The following is an 18,826-nucleotide window of genomic DNA, read 5'->3' as shown; positions in this document are numbered from 1 at the left end:
TAAGCTGTTTTACATTTAATAGGAAGCCTCTGTTGATGATTTTGGAGAGGTAATTTTTGTAATGATCTTAGGAAAGGGAGAAAGAATTCAATTTTGCTTAAGACTGCTTAGACTTCATATCTTTACTAGAATCAGCTGGTACATCTTTGACAGCCAGATGCACAATAAATTAGCATCTATATTTTTGTTCACGAAAATATCCAGTGAGCAAAAAAACTTTCTGCAAAGCCCGAGTAACACCATGTGGTGGATTTGGTAAAGCAAGCATACATTCACAGTAAAAGTCATATAGGACTTGAGGCTGTGATTTATTTGGTATGTTGATTTCATAGAAAATAGTTCTGAAACTCCAGCTTAGGCATGTGATGTGCACACATGTATAAATAAAAAATATTAGTACAACACTTTTGCATGTCTTTAAACAAACAAAAAGCAGCATGGCAGATCAATCTGTGATGTGGTATTAGCCACTCTCTCTTAACTATCCTGAGTTTTTAAAAAATCCTTTGAAAGATGAATTAAAAGACAATTACATATATTATTTTGTGCTGTGTTATATCTCAAGACAGTATATGATAAGCAATAAAGAACTAAGCTGAGAGCAAATCCAGAGGGAATTATTCTCTGGCAGATCTTCAGAGAAATTTGTCTTTTATTTCATGTGAGATGGTTATTTGGTAACTAAAAGCACAACAATTAAGCCTCAGATGCACCTAAAGAAAATTGCTGGAAGAACACAGCATATATTTCTCTTTGTACTAAAAATGATTTCAACTTTTGAGGCTTATATACAATGTCAGTACTTGTGCTGTATACCTTGAATCATTGCTTCTTTTTAAAAAATATATACTGAACGACAAGAGCTTTTTATAATGTGGGTATCATTTATGTTTAAATAACCATTACTGATCATAGAAACAAATGCAACTATAAAGTGCACCCAATTTACAGAGAACAGGTGGCAAATCCATCAGTGCAAGAATCCTGTGAAATCACAACACAGTACTGTTTAAGAGACAGAGAAAAATTTGCCCAACAGCAGTAATAGATATCTCATTTTGGATGAGTATGCCATTTCTTTTACTAACTGTTAAATGTAAACAATTATGGTACAGCGAACCCTGTGACAGTGAAAATGGAGCCAAATCCAAAGTTATGAGTTTTCATTCATGAATATTGAAATCTTGAAATTATCAAGTTAGTTATGATTCCACCTTCCATATGACAGAGATAGTTTATTAATTATTTTTAACTTTATTTACCAGGAAAGAGTGGATTGTATCTCAGTGCACTTATGCTGATCATGTGCACTGTGGTACAAGCGATTATATAAAGGCTCAAAATCAGAACATAACAATCTGACCCTCCTCTGCCTAGTGTGAGAAAATAGGTTCTAGCTTTTCCAAGATATAAGCCAGACAAGTGCAAAAGTGTTTTCAAAATAAATCACTGATAAACACAACTTTGTTGATGCAAATTCCAGTTTTAAAGAGTTTAAAATTGAAAATAACCATTTTTCATTAAGCAGGAGGAAAGTTTTACAAGGCCCAGAATCCAAACCATCTAGGAGATAAAAGAAATATGTGAGAAAAACAGCAGTGGCTTTGTTCTGATCATTAAAAAAAGCAAATATAGAGTTGTATCTTTATATTTTTTTATGAAACTTTTCCTTCACTTCTCTCACACTCCTGCATCATACATACACATTCACACTGAAAGAAAAGAGAGAACACTATTGTTGGTTTCACTCAGTTAAATAAAAACTAAAGAATGCCCCCAGCTCTTTGAAAAAAAGCATTAGCAAATATCTGCGATTCTTTGACACCAGCATGCCATAGCATGAATCAATCAAATTAGCAATTTTCTATTTAGCAAGCAAATTTTGTACTGTGACCAATTCAGGAGGGAAAAACGTGTGCAAAAAGTTAGAAAGAATCAAAATCAAAGTAAAAGTTCAGGTAATCCTAGATTTACGACCACAATTGATCCCAACATTTCCATTGCTAAGCAAGACAGTTATTAAGTGAGTTTTGCTCCATTTTACTATCTTTCTTGCCATGGTTATGAAGTAAAATCACTGCAGTTAGTTACACTAGTAACACAATTGTTAAGTAATCTTACTTCCTCATTGACTTAACTTGTCAAATAGTTGTAAAAGGAGATCATATGATCCAAGAACACTACAACCATCATATATACTTGCCAGTTGCCAAGTGTCAACTTTTGATCACATGATCATGGAGCTGCTGCAACAGTCATGTGAAAAAAAATCACATTTTTCAGTGCCATTGTAACTTTGGTCACTAAATAAATGTAAGTCAAGGACTACCTGTAATTTTGGAGATGTTACATTTCACTCAGAGAAATATGCCAACTTATAATAAGGATACAAGAAATGACTAGAGAAAATAGTGATTAAAATTGTTACATTGATCTCTTTGCCTTTCTGAACTTTTTCAGGAGACAGAAAAAAACATATTTTATCATACACTTCAATTCATATGAAGGAACTCCTGAATACAGCATTTTAAAAAATAGTGTCATAAAGCACAGTGGAAGGTGTTCTGTATTTTAAGACCATTAGGATAGTTTGACAAAAATAATGAAGAAAAATTAAAGGGTCAGGATCCTAGCTATTCACTTCTAAGCAACGATGATATGAAGAAAAACATATTTTAAAGAAAATATGATTTTTAGAAGACCAATTTATCCTCTGAATGACCAAAATGCAAAATGTTTTCTTTTTTGGCCTGATTTATGTTTCTGCCCTGGAGATGAACCCTCCATACAATTGGTTTCTTGATTCACATATAAATTCATAAGAGTTTTCTAATTTTAGATACCCAGATAGTACTCCAGTACCCCTAGGAAACATAAACAATGATCAGAGATGATGTGAAGTATAATCCAGTATCTGAAGACCCAATGTTTTAAAGCATTTGATTAATTCTTTTTTTAAATGAATTTTACTGATTATCAACATGTCTCCAATGTGATTTGTTCCAACAGGAAGATGTGCACTAGAAAATGGACTGGATATCTAAGATAGAGAATGAAATCAGCACTGACTGTTGGGCTGAAGTGGAGAGAACTTTAATTTCTCCCTAAATATTTGTTCAATGACTTGGAAAAAAAAAAACAGTTTTAAAAGCTAGTACCAACAGAAGGGTAAAGGTAAGATGCTAAGAATAAATATGATTTTTTTTAAAAAGTGCAACCCTATCAGAAAGCAGACTGGGTTTTATGCATAGCTCTTTGTTAATACTAAAAACAAAGATCCCTCATTCTCAAAGATTAACAGCTCTTTGGACCTAATGAGCTAACACCAACTGAAAAGTGTAATTCCCCAACAAAAATAAAGGTCAGTACACAAAAAAATGGTCAGACTGTATTTAAATCAATTCAATTTTGAAATTAAAACTTTTCTTCAAAGAGCTGGTTACTTCCCTTGAGTGTGTACATAATTTGACTCAGCCCCCATACTGTACATTTAATTAACTAATTGGCAGCTGAAAATTGTATGGTGCTGGCTTTCTCTGAGGTCAGCTGTGTATAGAAGAGAATTTGGAGCATGTCTTGGACTGCCTCATTATCATACAGAAAACACAGGTTATCCCCTGGGTGGTAGTCTGCTAGTAAATACAAATCTTAGAAAGGAAGAAAAAACAGCAACATAAGATGTGAATTCAGCCAGGAAAAATGTGCTAAAAATTAAAAGGCTCTTACTCCAAGACACATCCATTTTAAACATTAGATTCCACAAATGGTCTCTTTGGTTTGATTGGGGATGTCTGCCCTTGCCTGGAGTCTCTGGAAAGTTGCCTATAGATGTTGTCCTGATATGCCTGTGCAACAGGCAGTGTCCTGGCCACCTTAACATCAGGATATGAAGAAGTTTGGCTAACTCTTTCTAGAAGCTCTCCTCTGGAGCCATTGGCCAAAATCCCGTGTGGACTGTAATAGTCATCCTCCAACAAGTGGCCATTCTGTGCATTGTTAGTTTTGTTATAAAAGGCAAGGCTGCTGACTGAAGAAGGTGGGCTGAATGTTTCTGGCTGAGGAAGATTTCCAGGAGATGTAGGGCTTATAACGGTATCCACTGAAGATACAGCCCAGGTTCTGCTTTGTTGGTGTAGGTGAGGATACTGCTGAGTCCGGGCTGTTTTATCTATGATTCCCATGAAAGGTGTGGTCCTGGAGCGAGCAGGTTCACTGGGGTAACCACCTTGGGTTGGAGATACTGGGGAAAGCTCATCACATGATCTGTCATATGCTGGTTTAAGCGGAATCTCCATCTGTTGAACAGAAGCAGAAGGTCGGAATGGGGGAGTCAAATTGGGAGTAGAGGAAATGCTACTGCTAGAAGGGGAAAATCTGAGACCAACACTTTGAGAATGAAGCAGAGGTCTTGGAGTTGGTGGATGAGGCTTTATTTCATTGGAATTTACTGTAATGGGCCTTCGTATCAAATGGGATATGTCAGGAGAACCAAGCTGACTAGAGGGTAGAGAGGAACGTTCCAAATCAAGCTTTGCATGACAGACTGGATAGTAGGAAGCTGACTGGCTCCGCCCAATCTGTGGAGTTTGACTATATCTCATCCCTCCACGATAAGCAGAGGAAGGTCTTTGTGGAAGATCCTCTTTAGTCAGCCCTCCATGCTGACAGATTGCCCCTGCACTCAGACTGGCTTGAACATGCTGCACAGGTCGCCCATCTCCCACTATTCCCCCAATAGAGGTCTGATACACCAACCGATTTTGGCCCCCAGCCATATCTGCCAGTGAAGACTGAAACTTGTTGGCCACAGAATGGGATACTTGGCCGTATGTTCCTGTTGGGATTACAGTACTACAATGCCCAGCTGAACTTGACTGGTTGCTTCTGACAATCTGTGCCTTGGCAGGTTGCAACCTAAGTCCTTGTTGTGGAACTGCAACAGGTAGTGGAAGCATCTGGAAAGATCTCTGTGTCATTTTAGAAAGTGGAGACTTGGGCCGACTAGGAAGTTGAGTGATGTTGGATTCTTGCTGGTATCGTACTGGTGAACTGGACTGAGCTCTGTAGACACTCACACTATCTGCAGGAGGACTGGCTCGATACTGAGGGCCTCTACGAAGGGGTGAAGGAGGTGGGCTTTGATAATCCTTTCCTTGGCTACCAATTGGTGGTGGACTAAAACGGTAAGAGGAGGGCTGGTGAGCAGGAGAGGTGTGTGGTGGACTAGGCCTATATTGAGAATTCTGGTGTGTTGGAGAAAGTGCTGGTGAGGTGGGTTGATATCCTTGCCTTGTTGGTGATCCTACAGAATTATTTGATCTGAAGTCAAAGACCTGATGTGAACCAAGTGGTGAATTGGAGATGTAGGCAGAGTCCCGATGGACAGGTGAAGATGGTGGACTTTGGATAATGGGCAATGTTGGGCTAGGTCGTGATTCTGTCTGCAAGCCAACAGAAATGTTTTCTACATCTTGCTCAAGATATTCTTCTTCCAAGATGTCTTGTACTGCATACAACTCTTCTTCCTGTGTTTCTGATTCAGATGCTGCAAGGGGTTGTTGTAGTTGCACCTGGGTCTGTCTGCACTCTTCTTCTACCCGCAGAAGGAGCCGCTGGATTTCACGGTTGTTCGGACAAAGTTTGATGGCCTCATTCAAATCCTCCAGTGCTGCTGAAAACTGCCTGTTTTATCCAAAAAGTGACAAAATAAAAAGAAAACAAGAGAGTAAAATTTACTCTGGATAACAATGGCTTCAATATGAATTTGGTATGCATAAAATTGTAGCTAGCTTGAGGAGTAGGAGTTCCAAATCTTATGAACAAAATTATTCAGCTGTGTATTTCTTCCATTTATCCAGATGAAGAAACAGACAATATTTCCAAGATTGCACTCTTGGAGATGAGGGAACAAAGACAATATGTTGGGATATTTCAGATCTGTAGAGCTCTGTTTCTCCACTATTTTAGGTCTGAGCATTTGCCAGCTTAAGGATCCAGACAAAAAGCACACTGACCTGCATTCAGCCAGTGGATTCTGTTCTGAATATTGCTGTCTTGGAAATGAAGAGAACAAGGATAGGAAAGTGTCTAACAAAAAATAATCCCTCACAAGCCTTTGCCTATCCTATGAGGAACAGAAGGGTGGGAAGTTTCAAGGGAGATGGGTTGTCATTTACAGGGACACTGGTAGATTTCGAACCAAATAGTAATCTAGTTGTATGTTTCTGATTGATAAGATTTTATCTCTACACTTTTCATGCATTTTTCTTTCCTGTTTAGTTTTTAAAACACACAAATGTGTTTTAAAAACACAAAAACTATTGAACACCTGAAGTTTGACCTATACTGGCTATAGATTCTGGGAGGCAAGACAAGAAGTTTTTTTTTTTTACTGAAGACTCCAAGAATCTGAATGAGGGGAAGCCCTAGCAATTAAATGTGTTAACTGTTTGAGCATTATATTGCAACTCTGGAAAAATCAAATAAAACAGCATAAATGTGGAAAACTATAATGCTAATTTGCACTTTAACTCAATTAGTGGAGTTCTGACTGTGGAATGAAGTTTAATTACATCTAGGAGAGACCCAGAGAACAGTATATAGTAACCTAATGGGCAGTTCTTGAGCAAAGGGACTCAACTGTGGGATTTTCAGCTCAATCTCACAGAAAGCACCCTCTTGTTATCTTACTCTGATCAAATAGAAAGCAGTTTCTGAAAGATAAAGCTCTCCAGCAATTTCAGTATTCTGAAATGTGATCCCACCTTAAGCACATGAACTGGGCTGTACACACACACACACACACACACACACACACACACACACACAAACACACACTCACACACCTATGCAAAGGTTTTAGGCAGTTGTGCAAAAATGCTATAAATTAATACTTTCAGAAATAAAAGTGTTCATAGTTTATTTTTTATCAATTAACAAAATGGAAAGTAAAGGAACAGAAGAGAAATCCAAAGCAAATTAATATTTGGGGTGACTACCCTTTGCTTTCAAAACAGAATCAATTCTTACACTTGCACAAAGACAGGGATCTTGTACAACTAGAATCAGATGAATGATTAACCAATTATACCATGTTTTCCTGAAAATAAGACAGGGTCTTATTTTCTTTTGACCCCTGAAATAAGTACTTGGTATTATTTTTGAGGTGCAGGAGGCAGTGAGTGTGGTCATCTCATGGTTGCTGCTGTGTTGCAATATTTTTAGGGAGGACTTATTTCCAGGGGAGGGCTTATTTTAGCGCATGCACTCAAAAGTCCAATTTGGCTTATTATCCGGGGAGGTCTTATTTTGGGGGAAACAGGATACCAAGCAGGTGCTAATGATCATTAATTTTATATGTAGGTTGAAACACAGTCATTAACTGAAACAGAAACAGCTGTGTAGGAGGCTTAAAAATGGGTGAGGAACAGACAAACTCTGCTATTAAGGTGAGGTTGTGGAAGACAGTTTCATAGCTGAGCACAGGAACAAGACAAAAGGTAGTTATACTGCATCAGTAAGGCCTCTCCCAGGCAAAGATTTAGAAGCAGACTGAGGTTTCAAGATGTGCTGTTCAAACTCTTTTGAAGGAGCACAAAGAAATGGGCAATGTCGAGAACCACACATGCTGTGGTCAGCCAAGGAAACTTAATGCAGAGATGACAAACACATCATGCTCACTTCCCTTTGGCATCAGAAGATGTCCAGGAATGCCATCAACACAGAACTGGCAGAAACCATACCCAAGTATATCCATCTATTTCTACATTTTGATGAATAAAAATGTGAAATATTTGGCTGTAGCAGGAGGCAGTTCAAAGGGCTGGAAAGCATACAATAATGAGTGTCTGCAGGCAACAGTGAAGCATGGTGGAGATTCCTTGCACGTTTGTGGCTGCATTTCTGAAAATGGAGTTCAAGATTTTGTCAGGACCAATGGTGTCCTCATTGCTGAGAAATACAGGCAGATACTTATCAATCATGCCATATATCAGGCATGATTGGCCCCAAATTTATTCTGCAGCAGGACAACAGCCCCAAACATATAGCCAATGCCATTCAAAACTAACTTCAGCATAAAGAACAAGGAGTCCTGAAAGTGATAGTTTGTCTCCTACAGAGCCCTGATCTCTACATTATTGAATCCGTTTGGGATTACATGAAGAGACAGAAGAATCTGAGGCAGTCTACATTCTCAGAAGATCTGTGGTTAGTTCTCCAAAAAGTTTGGAACAACCTTGAAGGAGTTCCTTCAAAAACTTTGTGCAAGTATACTTAAAAGAATTGGTGCTCTTTTGAAGGCAAAAGGTGGCCACTCCAAATGTTGATTTAATTTGGATTTTTCTTCTATTCATTTACTTTCCATTTTGTTAATTAATAAAAATACATTATTAACATTTTTATTTCTGAAAGCATTTTAATTTACAGCACTTTTGCACAACTGCCTAAAACTTTTGCATAGTACTTTGTGTGTAGATGCATGTGTATATTTTGATCCAACTGCTTTCAACCTTCTTACATAACAGGTAGCCTTATACTTAGAGCAAGTTATTGATTAATCTACAAAATAATCCTCCAAGCTGATGCATGTTATTATGGTGTGAATAAAGGCAATACTAGCAGAATATTCTATAAGGACGTTATGGCAAAACTTAAAAGAGCTACTATAGCTGAAACTATGGAAGGTGTTCAGCTTGATGACAGGCTATAACAGCATCTGAATCTGTTATTTTTGGATTATAATTATATTCTTCCTCAAATATATTCTTATTTGTTCCTTGTGTGGATCAGGACATTTTTAGGAGTGTATGACACCCAAACCTTCATTTCTCTCTGGCTCTCCTCTCACCTGCTGCTGCGTTTGGCCCTTGCTCTTGCATAGTAAGCTTCATAAGATTTCGGTTTCAGCTCCAGTGCTTTAGTAGCAAATTCCTCCGCCATTCCAAAATCCTGCCATTACAATAGGTGCGTAGATAAGTCAATGAAAAAACAGACAGAGAATTTGGGAAGAAAAGAAATAAAATAGATAGATTGTTGTAAGCGGACTGAGTACTTTCCAATATTAACAAAATATCAGACAGCTGGTATCGAGAGATCCAACTTTTTTTTAGATATTATCGGTTCCTAACCTAGGACTGTAAGTGTTAAATCTGTTCTTTGGGCATACATCCAGTCCATGTATCATCATTTATTCCGCCCTAGAAATAGTAAAATCTACTTCATTTTTTTATTTGCAACCTCCTTAGTGCTTCAATACTAATAACTTGAAATAATTTATGGCTTCATACTGACCATTGACATGAACAAGTTGTGGAACATACGTATATATAGTTTCCCCATATTCTTAGGATTGCCTCACTTGAACTGTCATGTGTTGAAGGAATTAGGTGACAGGAACATAGGGATATATTATATAATCTGGACATTATCAATAATTCCTAATAATTATCTTTATGATTATGTGAAGGATCCTAACTAAATACAGAAGTGCACACATTAACAACTATCTAGGTTGTTCCATACTTGTGTGGCCAGTAGTATATAGAAGGGAAGACATGGCAAAATGAGCAGCATGGGCAAGCTTACATTGTATAAACCTATCATTCTTTAAAACTTTTAAGTGGCATTTCTCAGAATTAAAATTCCAAGGCAGAAGTAGCTATACCTGATTTTACCTGAACTTTTTGTTGCACTATAGAGATAGAAGTAGGTATATCTGATTCTATTTGAAATAAGAGTTTCTCAACTAAGCTAGAGTTAATACCATAATTTTGATGAAATAGGTTTGTAATATTAAGTGCCTTGTTGGATGGGATCCCTGGCCCATGTAATCCAGGAGTCTGTTCTACAATAGCTAACCAAGTGTACAAGGCAGCAACTGTAAAATTCTTGTTATTTTTTAAGTTTGTTTAAAATCTAACCTCTTATTATATATCTCAATCACTGTCATTATTATATGATTTCTAACCTAAAAAGTTCTCCTTTTTCTCTCTCACAGCCATATTCCACTATATGCACACAAACACACATTTTATGTTGTTTTAAAGAATGGCTTTGAATAGCATAAAAGACTGTCATGTGTAAGGAGAGTGTAACCTATGCAACTTGAGAACTCACTGTTCTAAGAGAAAGCAAGAGCTTTAGAAGGAAAAGACAATATTTTATATCTACCAGCATCTTTCAATTTGCATACGCACAAATATTTTTTAGAAAATGAAAGGAAGCTATAGTCATAAACTGATGGATTTTTAATTGTTGGAAATAAATCCTAAACTATTGCTTGGCTGTTTCAGAATTAGAAAACGCCAGTGCTCTGTGAAGGACAACCAAGTTACAAAAAGGTGGAGGTTTTAAGGCCATTCTAGGAATATAGGTAAGAGTCTGGTTAGGAAGTGATTAGGAACAGGAAAGGAAGCTGGGAAAGGATCACATTCAGGAATAAGCTGTAAGAAGGAGGGCACTTACATTCATTTTCCTCCGACAGCGTGATAAGTTGAGAAGGAGTGACACCTTCAGTTCCCGGAAAGTTTTTAGATCTTCTCCAAACCCTTCTCGGGGAAACTTCTTCAAAGCATACTGATACCGTTGGGCAGCTTCTTTCACTTTCCCTTTCTAATAAAATGTCAAACAGTAAATGTACCATTCAGTTTTTTTATCTGACTGTTGTAAGAGTTATAGATCAAGAAACTGAATGTGCCTGTAAAAAGATTCTAGAAATAAACAAAGAATATCAGTTATTCTCCTTAAAGAATAACTTTAATCAATTTGGTAATCATTAATAGAAGCTCTATTCTTACAAACAATTCAGGTTCTTTTTCTGCATACCTTTATATTTCTTGCTTTATTGGAGAATCAGTTTGCTAAGAGATACTGTTTGTTGAATGATTAAACATATTAAGAAAGTATTATGTAAGGAAGTAAGGAAAATAAGTTAGAATAAGCAATAACTCCCAATAATTTTCATTATTTAGCACATTTCACTCTAACCAAAATCATGTGCCTAACAGAAATGTAAAATTGCCTAATAATCTCTTCTGGTCTCTGGTTTAAGATGCTGTGGATGTTATACAGTTTTCAATTATGAAATTGTTATTTGTTTTTCACAAAAAGGTGAACTCATTAATAGGCAAATGGATTAGCAGAGAAAAGGCAACAATTATTATTTCTGTGGAGAAAATGGAATATTGGACACTTACCATGAAGAATATTTTTTGTTTGACGTACTACATCTTCATACTGGACTATGATTTCCCTGCAGTTCAGAAATGGCAAGATTCCTTACCCAAGATCTTTATCGAATCATTCTCTTAATGAAACTTAATGAAAGTTCAATTCCAAAGCAAGATTTAAATAAAGGAAAGGAGGCCCAGTTGATATAATAAAAGAACTAGTGCAGTGATGACGAACCTTTTTCGCCTCAAGTGCAAAAAACACACACGCGCATTGTTGCAGGCACTCGCATACCCACCCCCCATAATTTAATGCCCCCCCATCCTTCTGTGGATTGTGCATTTTTGTGCAAGGCTTCCCTACCACTTCCTGCTCTGGCTGCTTCTCCTTGGCTAATACCCAGTGAGGGAAGAAGTTGCTCTGCCACAAACAGCAATGGGGGGGGGGGGGAGAAGGGGATGCTCGAGCGTGCTCCTGCGTCAAAAAACCTTCCCTTATCATTCTCTTTTGTAAAGATTGGGCCCTTTTTACTCTGTTTGCTGTGAGCCCGGTTGCTATATGACCCCCCCACCCCATCAAAGAGGATCCGAGGCACTGCAGTCAATAGAGAAATGCGGAAGGGAGCTGCTGGCACGAGGGAAACACATGCAAACAGGCAAGGAGAAAAAGTGGCTTCCTTCCCTTGGGCTGGCTGCTCTGTTCCCACCACCACCACCTCGCGCTACCAAAGAGGATCCTGCCTGGGTGCTGCAATCCATAGGGAAATAGGAAGACCTGCTGGCACGAGGGAAAGACAAGCAGCAAGGAAAGAAGAAAAGCAGTTTTTTTCCCTCATGGTGGCTGCTGTTGCCCATTTCTCCATTTCACTTTCACACCATGGAGTCTGCCCCACCCTCCATCGCCCAGACCCTTGCTTCTGCCTAGCATTTCTTTGCCTACCTGATTTCCAGGTCCATTGTGTTTCTTGCCATTGTGTGCAGGGAAACAATGTTTGTGGGACTAAAAAAAAAACTTCAATCAATCAATTCCAACTTTGGGGGGGAGGGGCAAGAGACCTCATGAAGTTGGAATTGATTGATTGAAGTTTTTTTTTAGTCCCACAAACTTTGTTTCCCTGCCCAAAATGGCAAGAAATGATGGAAAAATGAGACGGAGGGGAAATCAGATAGGCAAAGAAATGCTTCGGGGAAGCGAGGGCCTGGGCAATGGTGGGGGGGGGGCAGGCTCCATGGCGTGGCGCTGAAATGGAGAAAAGGGCAACAGAGCAGCCACCATAAGGGGAAAAAGCCACTTTTTTTCTTTCCTTGCTGCTTGTCTTTCCCTTGTGCTGGCAGCTCCCTTCCTCATTTCCCTTTGGATTGCAGCAACCAGGCAGGATCCTTTTTGATAGTATAGAGGAGGGGGAAACAGAGTAGCCAGCAGGAGGAAAGAAGCCACTTTTTCTCCTTGCCTGCACTTGTCTTTCCCTCGTGCCGGCAGCTTCCTTCCTCATTTCTGGTTTGTGCGTTGGACTCCTTTTTGCCCTTTTGAGTCTTCAGAGAAGCCTCCGGAGGGCGAAAAACAGCCAACAATCAGCTGGCCAGCGCACACATGCGTGCTGGGGCTAACAGGGCAACGCCTCGCGTGCCATCAGAAATGGCTCCGCGTGGCACCTGTGGCATAAGTTCCCCATCATGGGGTTAATGTATAACTACAGTTAGTTCTTGAGTTATAACTGTTAGTTTAGCAATCACTCCAAGTTATGATGGTGCTGAAAAAAGTGACTTACGATTTGTCCTTGCACTTACGACCACTGCAGCATTTTCATAATTACGAGATTGTGATTCAGCCAGCATGTAGTTACAACAATTACAGCACCCCAGGGACACATGATTTGCAACCTTCCTAACCAACTTCTAGTGAGCAAACTCAATGGGGGAACCTGTATTTGCTTAATGCCCACATAATTAACAATGAACATTGAAAAAAAGGTCATAAAATCAGGTGTGATCATGTGATAATTTATTTAAGGACTGGATAATTTGGCAACAGAAGTTCCAGTCCTAAGTCGAGAACTACCTGTGGTAGCGAAGCAAATCTCTTATTTGCATTACAATAGCTAACATGATTTACGGTAAGTACATTGGATTGGTTCTCATAAAAAAATGGAACATCAGCCATGCTAATGAGAAATATTGGGAGAGAAAGAGGGTAAACTGAACTCCTCATGGGTTCTAGGAAAATTTCAATGAGGAATTATTTTTTTAAACATGAAAATGGTTAGGGAAATGCTATAGTACTGTAATGGTGAACCTATGGCATGTGTGCCACAGGTGCACACAAAGCCCTCTCAGTGGGCACGTGAAGTGTCTCCCCAGCTCAGCTCCACCATGCATGCCACTCGCTGGCCAGCTGATTTTTGGGTCTCTGCTGCATATGCAGGAGATGCACACGTGTGTGTGTGGGCAGAGGGGGGCAGGGGGGCAGCGCCCCCTTACCTCATTTTTTGATCCCAGGAGGCTTCAGGGAGGCCTGCTAGGCTCAAAATGGGGCAAGGGTCATGTGTACATGCGTAGGGGAGGCAGGCGGGATGCAGTGCATCACGCACACACGTGCATGCAAGGAGAAAAAGGTTATCTATCACTGCTACAGTAGAACAATGAAAAATATAGAAGGTAAATAAGTAGGTCACAAGGATTCGGGAGAAAACCATTAGGAATAAAAGCAGAGAATAAGATTTTCCTAAACTCTTTCCTGACGATTGATGGGAGGCAATTTAAATGCTTTATTTGAATGTTTTCTTTATAGCATTTAGAACAGGATTGCATCTTCTAAACTTTGTTTCTTAAAAGTTATCTTTTCTGGACTTCCTTCCAATTTTAAAAATTACAGAGGAAGAGCCCAAAAGAGCTTTTGTTTGTATGAGTTACATTTATCAATATTCACCATATTAAAAATTAAAATCGATGCATTCAAGAAAATATTTTATTCATTCATGTAAAAATAACATTAAATCCATTAGAAATTAACATAAATACAATATTTTTCATGAAAAACTATTTTTAACAAATGAAAAATAGTATGTCGTAATATATGAGAGTTGTAAACTTTCTGAGAGATTCTAATTTTCCCTGTACTTCTGTTTGTTTGTTTGCTTTACTGAGGTTCAGCAGTGTATCATTTAATTGTTTTTGCAATCTCCTGAAGTGAATGATGTTACCCACAGCTCCCAAATGGCCAAATAAACTGTGGGTGAAACTCTTATACCTTAGGTCTGTGATGGCAAATCTGTGGCACGCGGAGCCACTTGTTAGGGCATGTGAGGCATTGCCTTGTCAGCTCCAGCATGCATGTGCGTGCTGGCCAGCTGACTTCAGCCTTCATTTTCAGCCATCCCTGAAGTCTCTGAAGGGTGAAAAACAACCCAACATGCAAACTGGAAGTTTGGGAACAGATTTCTGGTTTGCTCGTTGGGTTGTTTTTCTCCCTCCGGAGGCTTCAGGGAAGTCTCCTGAAGCCTCGGGGGAGGGGGGGCTTTTTCACCCTCCCCAGGCTCCTAGAAAGCCTCTGGAGTCTGGGGAGGGCGAAAAACGGGTCCATCATGGACCGAGGGTGGGAATCATATGCGCATGCACAGGGGGATTGCGCACATACAATTATGGGTGTAGGCATGCCCATGCACGACCCCCCTGCACTCCCCTTGCTTTTGGCACGCGATGGCAAAAAGGTTATCTATCACTGCCTTAGACGATTGCAAAAAACCTAAAACAGTATGCTACTAGACTTCTTTTTTCTCCAAAGAACATGGGGAAAAGCAGAAAGCTTATGGAGAAAAATAGTAATTAAAAAAGAATTTTCTCTTTAGTTTTGAACTTGCAATCTTCTATTTACAAGGCAAGTGTGTTAATCATTATTCTATTAGAGCATTCATAGTAAACGCAGTTTTAAGAGGAATTAGAGATCCTGAAATAAAATATGATAATAGGTTTTATATTGCTTCAAAATGGCTGAATGATTTTAGAGGTCACTCACTGGAACTTATAGAGAAATGGCCTAAAAACAGAAATCATTATAGAATGATTCTAATTTTCACAACTTTATTACAATAGGACAACAAACAGCCTAAAGTCATTCACACCACCTCAGTCTTACTCTTCTTAATGTAAAATGATGGCTTATATTCTTCTCCTAAGAGGTTTAAATATGATTAAAGATTTAACCTGCACTGGCAATAAAAGATTAGTGCTAATCAGATTTTCTTATAAATAGTGTTTATTAACTATCTTAAAATTACGATGAAAATCTGGTTTATTTAATTATAAGACTATTTACTAAATTACAGATTTAAACAACATAATAAAATAACTTATCAATACCATTTTTTAAAAGGAGCAATGAAAGCAAATTAATTAAGAATTCTATACTGAAAATATATTCAGTGTATTTTAGAAGCAAATGTATCCCATAATCAATTGAAAAGTATTTCTTCCTTAATCCTCATCAGGAAGTATTTTGTCAAAAAGAGAAATCAGAAGATGGCACCAATAAAGTCTGCAGAAATGGAGCAACATTCTTAGGCAATTGGGAGGATGTAATTATTGAGACACTGCAGTCTAACAGGATTTAAAGGATAAAATCAGAAACTTCACCATAGAAACAAACTGGGAATGAGTCAGACTGAGATCAAATTCATACAATATGGTCTGTCTTGCAAGTGCAAATAAGATTCTCACAGTGACACTCCAGGCTAACTGAGGTTTCTACAAGCAGGTCCACACAGTGTACCGTACAATAATGCAGCCTGAAAATTATAAAAGGATGAATGATTATAGCACTGATTTTTCCCCAGGAAAAGAATACAAGAAAATTTTAGTCAGAGTTTTTTAAATTATGATTATGGTTTGCAGAGAAGGAAAATGAGAAATTAAAATTAGTAGAGAGAAATTCACAGTCTGATCATTATGATTTAATTATGGTTAGATATAAAGACTATTATGTCTATGCATAACTTCAACCTGAACTAGATACAACTTGGGTTGAATTTTTTTTTTCATGAATAAAATATATGCCAATCTTAACTTTCAAAATAAAGAAAACCACCTGAATTCCAGAGAGCTATTTCAGGTATTAGAGAATTCAAACACTCTCTTTTGCTCAGATTGGACAATTTTTCACAGAGTAACTATCAGAGATACCATGAACAATTAAAAGACCCTTTGCATTTTATCAAATAATGTATTTTGTCCCAGTGATCACAGAAAATTGTATGGATCATCAAATCTGCAAATGTAGTATTTAACAGTATTAGAAACATGTGGAAGAGGCCTTCATCCTGCAGAGAATAGATGATGGCTAAATTGTTTAATTATATAAATGCTTTAAATACATATGTACATACATAAACTTACATATATTGTTATAAATTTAGGCTATAAATGTATCTTTTTAGCTTTAAAATTAGAGAATTGTAGTTTATTTAACAATTCAAAATATTGCCAGAACTGCCTATGTTATGAATTAAACTTTCTGAAGATTTCTGTATATATTTTCACTGCTCTATAAAGAAAGAAGGATAAATGTTTCTCTCTTTTTAACACAAAAGCTCAATTATTAAATATAAAACCACAGCTTCCATCTTACCTTGTAAAACATGTCTCCCTCCTCCATCAATTTGCTCAACAGGATGACCATGATGTCTGGTTTGGAAGTGGCCATTGCCCATGTTGCTGGACCTGTAGTGTACAGGATGCATGATGGGTAAAAAACTCATACAATGCAAAAGGTGGCAGTGGAGGAAAGCTAAAATGAGAAAACATCCTGGGCAGATAATATCTGATGGAGAGAACAACTTGTTACAGTCAATTCAAGAAGCAACTTTGTCCCAGCAAAAAAGTTGGGTTTGTAAATATAAGTGAATAAAATATATACTTTACAATATTATAATTAAATTAATTTTAGAACAAGTCATAAATACTTGAGTCATTTTTGAAGAGAGAGTATTCACTTAGTGGCATAACCAAGAAAACATTATAGAAAAATGAGTAAGAACAAGTAATAATAAATTAAATTGAATTAAAATTAATATCCATATCATTGTACATAAATTAACTGATGTGCAATGCAAAATCTGATACAGATATATGTGAAATTTTCTGTGTCAATATTTGTGTCACCATGTGAAAATCTTATAAAACTTCAGTGTTTCTGAAAAAAATTTGATTCAAACTAAATTCTTATCTGTAAAAGTGCATTCTCCTGATGCAGTTCAAAAATCCAGTTTTGCACTTCAAAAACAAAAACAACAAACAAACAAATAATTTTAGAATGAGTTTTTCCCTCAGTAAATTATCAGCTTCTGAAGTTTTTGTAATAGAAAAGCATTTCAGAAGACTCAATGAAAACAAATTTGCAGTGTTTTACATTTTTTGCAGCATTTTAAGTGAATTTAGTCTTGCATTCAAGTTATTCTCTGCAGCAGTAAGAAAAAATTATTTGAAGGTAAAAAAAATTAAAAGTGGAGAATGGAACATAGGCAGGCAAAACTGTAGAAGAGAAAAGGCAGAGCTGTTAGACCACCAAGTTTGATGATGACAGCAGTGAAATATACCTCTTGGACGACTTGGTAGTGTCTGACAGCCTTTGGGGGATGTGGTGGTGGTGGTGGGGAAGATAGGAGGAAAACACAAAGTTGTGGGAGAGGGAGAAAAAATGGATGAAGGTGAATTTTAAAAAAAGGAAAAAGCAGCAGTGAGAGGCAGGCAGCAAAGCAGCAGCAAATTTTGTGATGCAAGAATTAAGAGACAAAGGCATATGCAGATAATGCTCAAATCTAGAAATATCTACAGAGTAGGGTAGGCAGCATACCAGCATAACACAGCTGTTTTGATTTTCATTTTTAGACAATGACCTTTCTTTAGTTTGTAAGAGCTAAATAATGAATTCACTACTGCAATCATCACATATGGAAATGCTAAGCATCTGCATATTGAAACTGGCTATGTCTATATCACAGGAATATACTGTGTTTTCATATTCAAGAAAGGTATGAAAGATAGGTTACTCCCTTTGCCTCCTTCCTACCTATCTTGGCTCCTTTCTTCAAGAGAGTAACTACAACAGAAGTATTGCGGCAGCCCACTGCCCTGTCGAGGGGGCGCATCCCACTGTAATCCACATGCTCAATCATGGCACCATGATCCACCAGAAACTGAACCTATAAATAAACAAACAACTGCGTCAGCATCATCCAGAAACAATCAATGTTGTTATGTGATGAAGCTGAGATTTCAGATTCATAGAATGCTGGTTATGTTCTTTAAAGCCTTACATGATATAAGGCCAGATTTTGCTTATATGGTAGCTGTTTATTGGTAGTTGTTTCTGCCCATCCTACCCGATCCATTAGGATGGATGTGTTCCTGGCCTTATCAGTAAAACATTAATGCCTTGCAGAATCCAAAAAACATCCCTTCTTTGTAATGGTGCCTGCCTGGTGAAACACTTTCCCTAGATATTCAGGTGGCCCTGATCTTTTTGACTTTCTGGAAACTGAAAAACCTGGCTTTTCCCAGACAGACGGCTAGACTGTTAGTGGTGCATCACATAGAGGTCACTGTATGTATGGTTGAGGATAAACTGTGAGGTTCCTTGGCTTTTGTATTTATTAGATTTCTTTGTA

The 18,826-nt window shown here is 37.8% G+C and overlaps 1 protein-coding gene across 1 annotated transcript in view; it reads right to left on the bottom strand.

Annotated features, from left to right (window-relative positions):
* Positions 1 to 2,269: 2,269 nt before the first annotated feature.
* Positions 2,270 to 18,826, bottom strand: part of TANC2 (tetratricopeptide repeat, ankyrin repeat and coiled-coil containing 2) — a 335,865-nt gene continuing 319,308 nt past the window's right edge. Inside the window, exons 23-27 of the mRNA XM_032236790.1 lie at positions 18,229 to 18,361; positions 16,789 to 16,880; positions 10,465 to 10,611; positions 8,849 to 8,949; positions 2,270 to 5,682 (exon numbers count right to left, since the gene is read on the bottom strand). Coding sequence (XP_032092681.1) covers positions 3,744 to 5,682; positions 8,849 to 8,949; positions 10,465 to 10,611; positions 16,789 to 16,880; positions 18,229 to 18,361 — 2,412 coding nt within the window. The 3' untranslated portion in view covers positions 2,270 to 3,743. The remainder of the gene's footprint in view (positions 5,683 to 8,848; positions 8,950 to 10,464; positions 10,612 to 16,788; positions 16,881 to 18,228; positions 18,362 to 18,826) is intronic.

Source organism: Thamnophis elegans, chromosome Z (genome assembly GCF_009769535.1).
Source record: "Thamnophis elegans isolate rThaEle1 chromosome Z, rThaEle1.pri, whole genome shotgun sequence".
Classification (NCBI taxonomy): Eukaryota; Metazoa; Chordata; class Lepidosauria; order Squamata; family Colubridae; genus Thamnophis; species Thamnophis elegans.
This window is presented reverse-complemented; position numbering and strand designations above follow the sequence as displayed.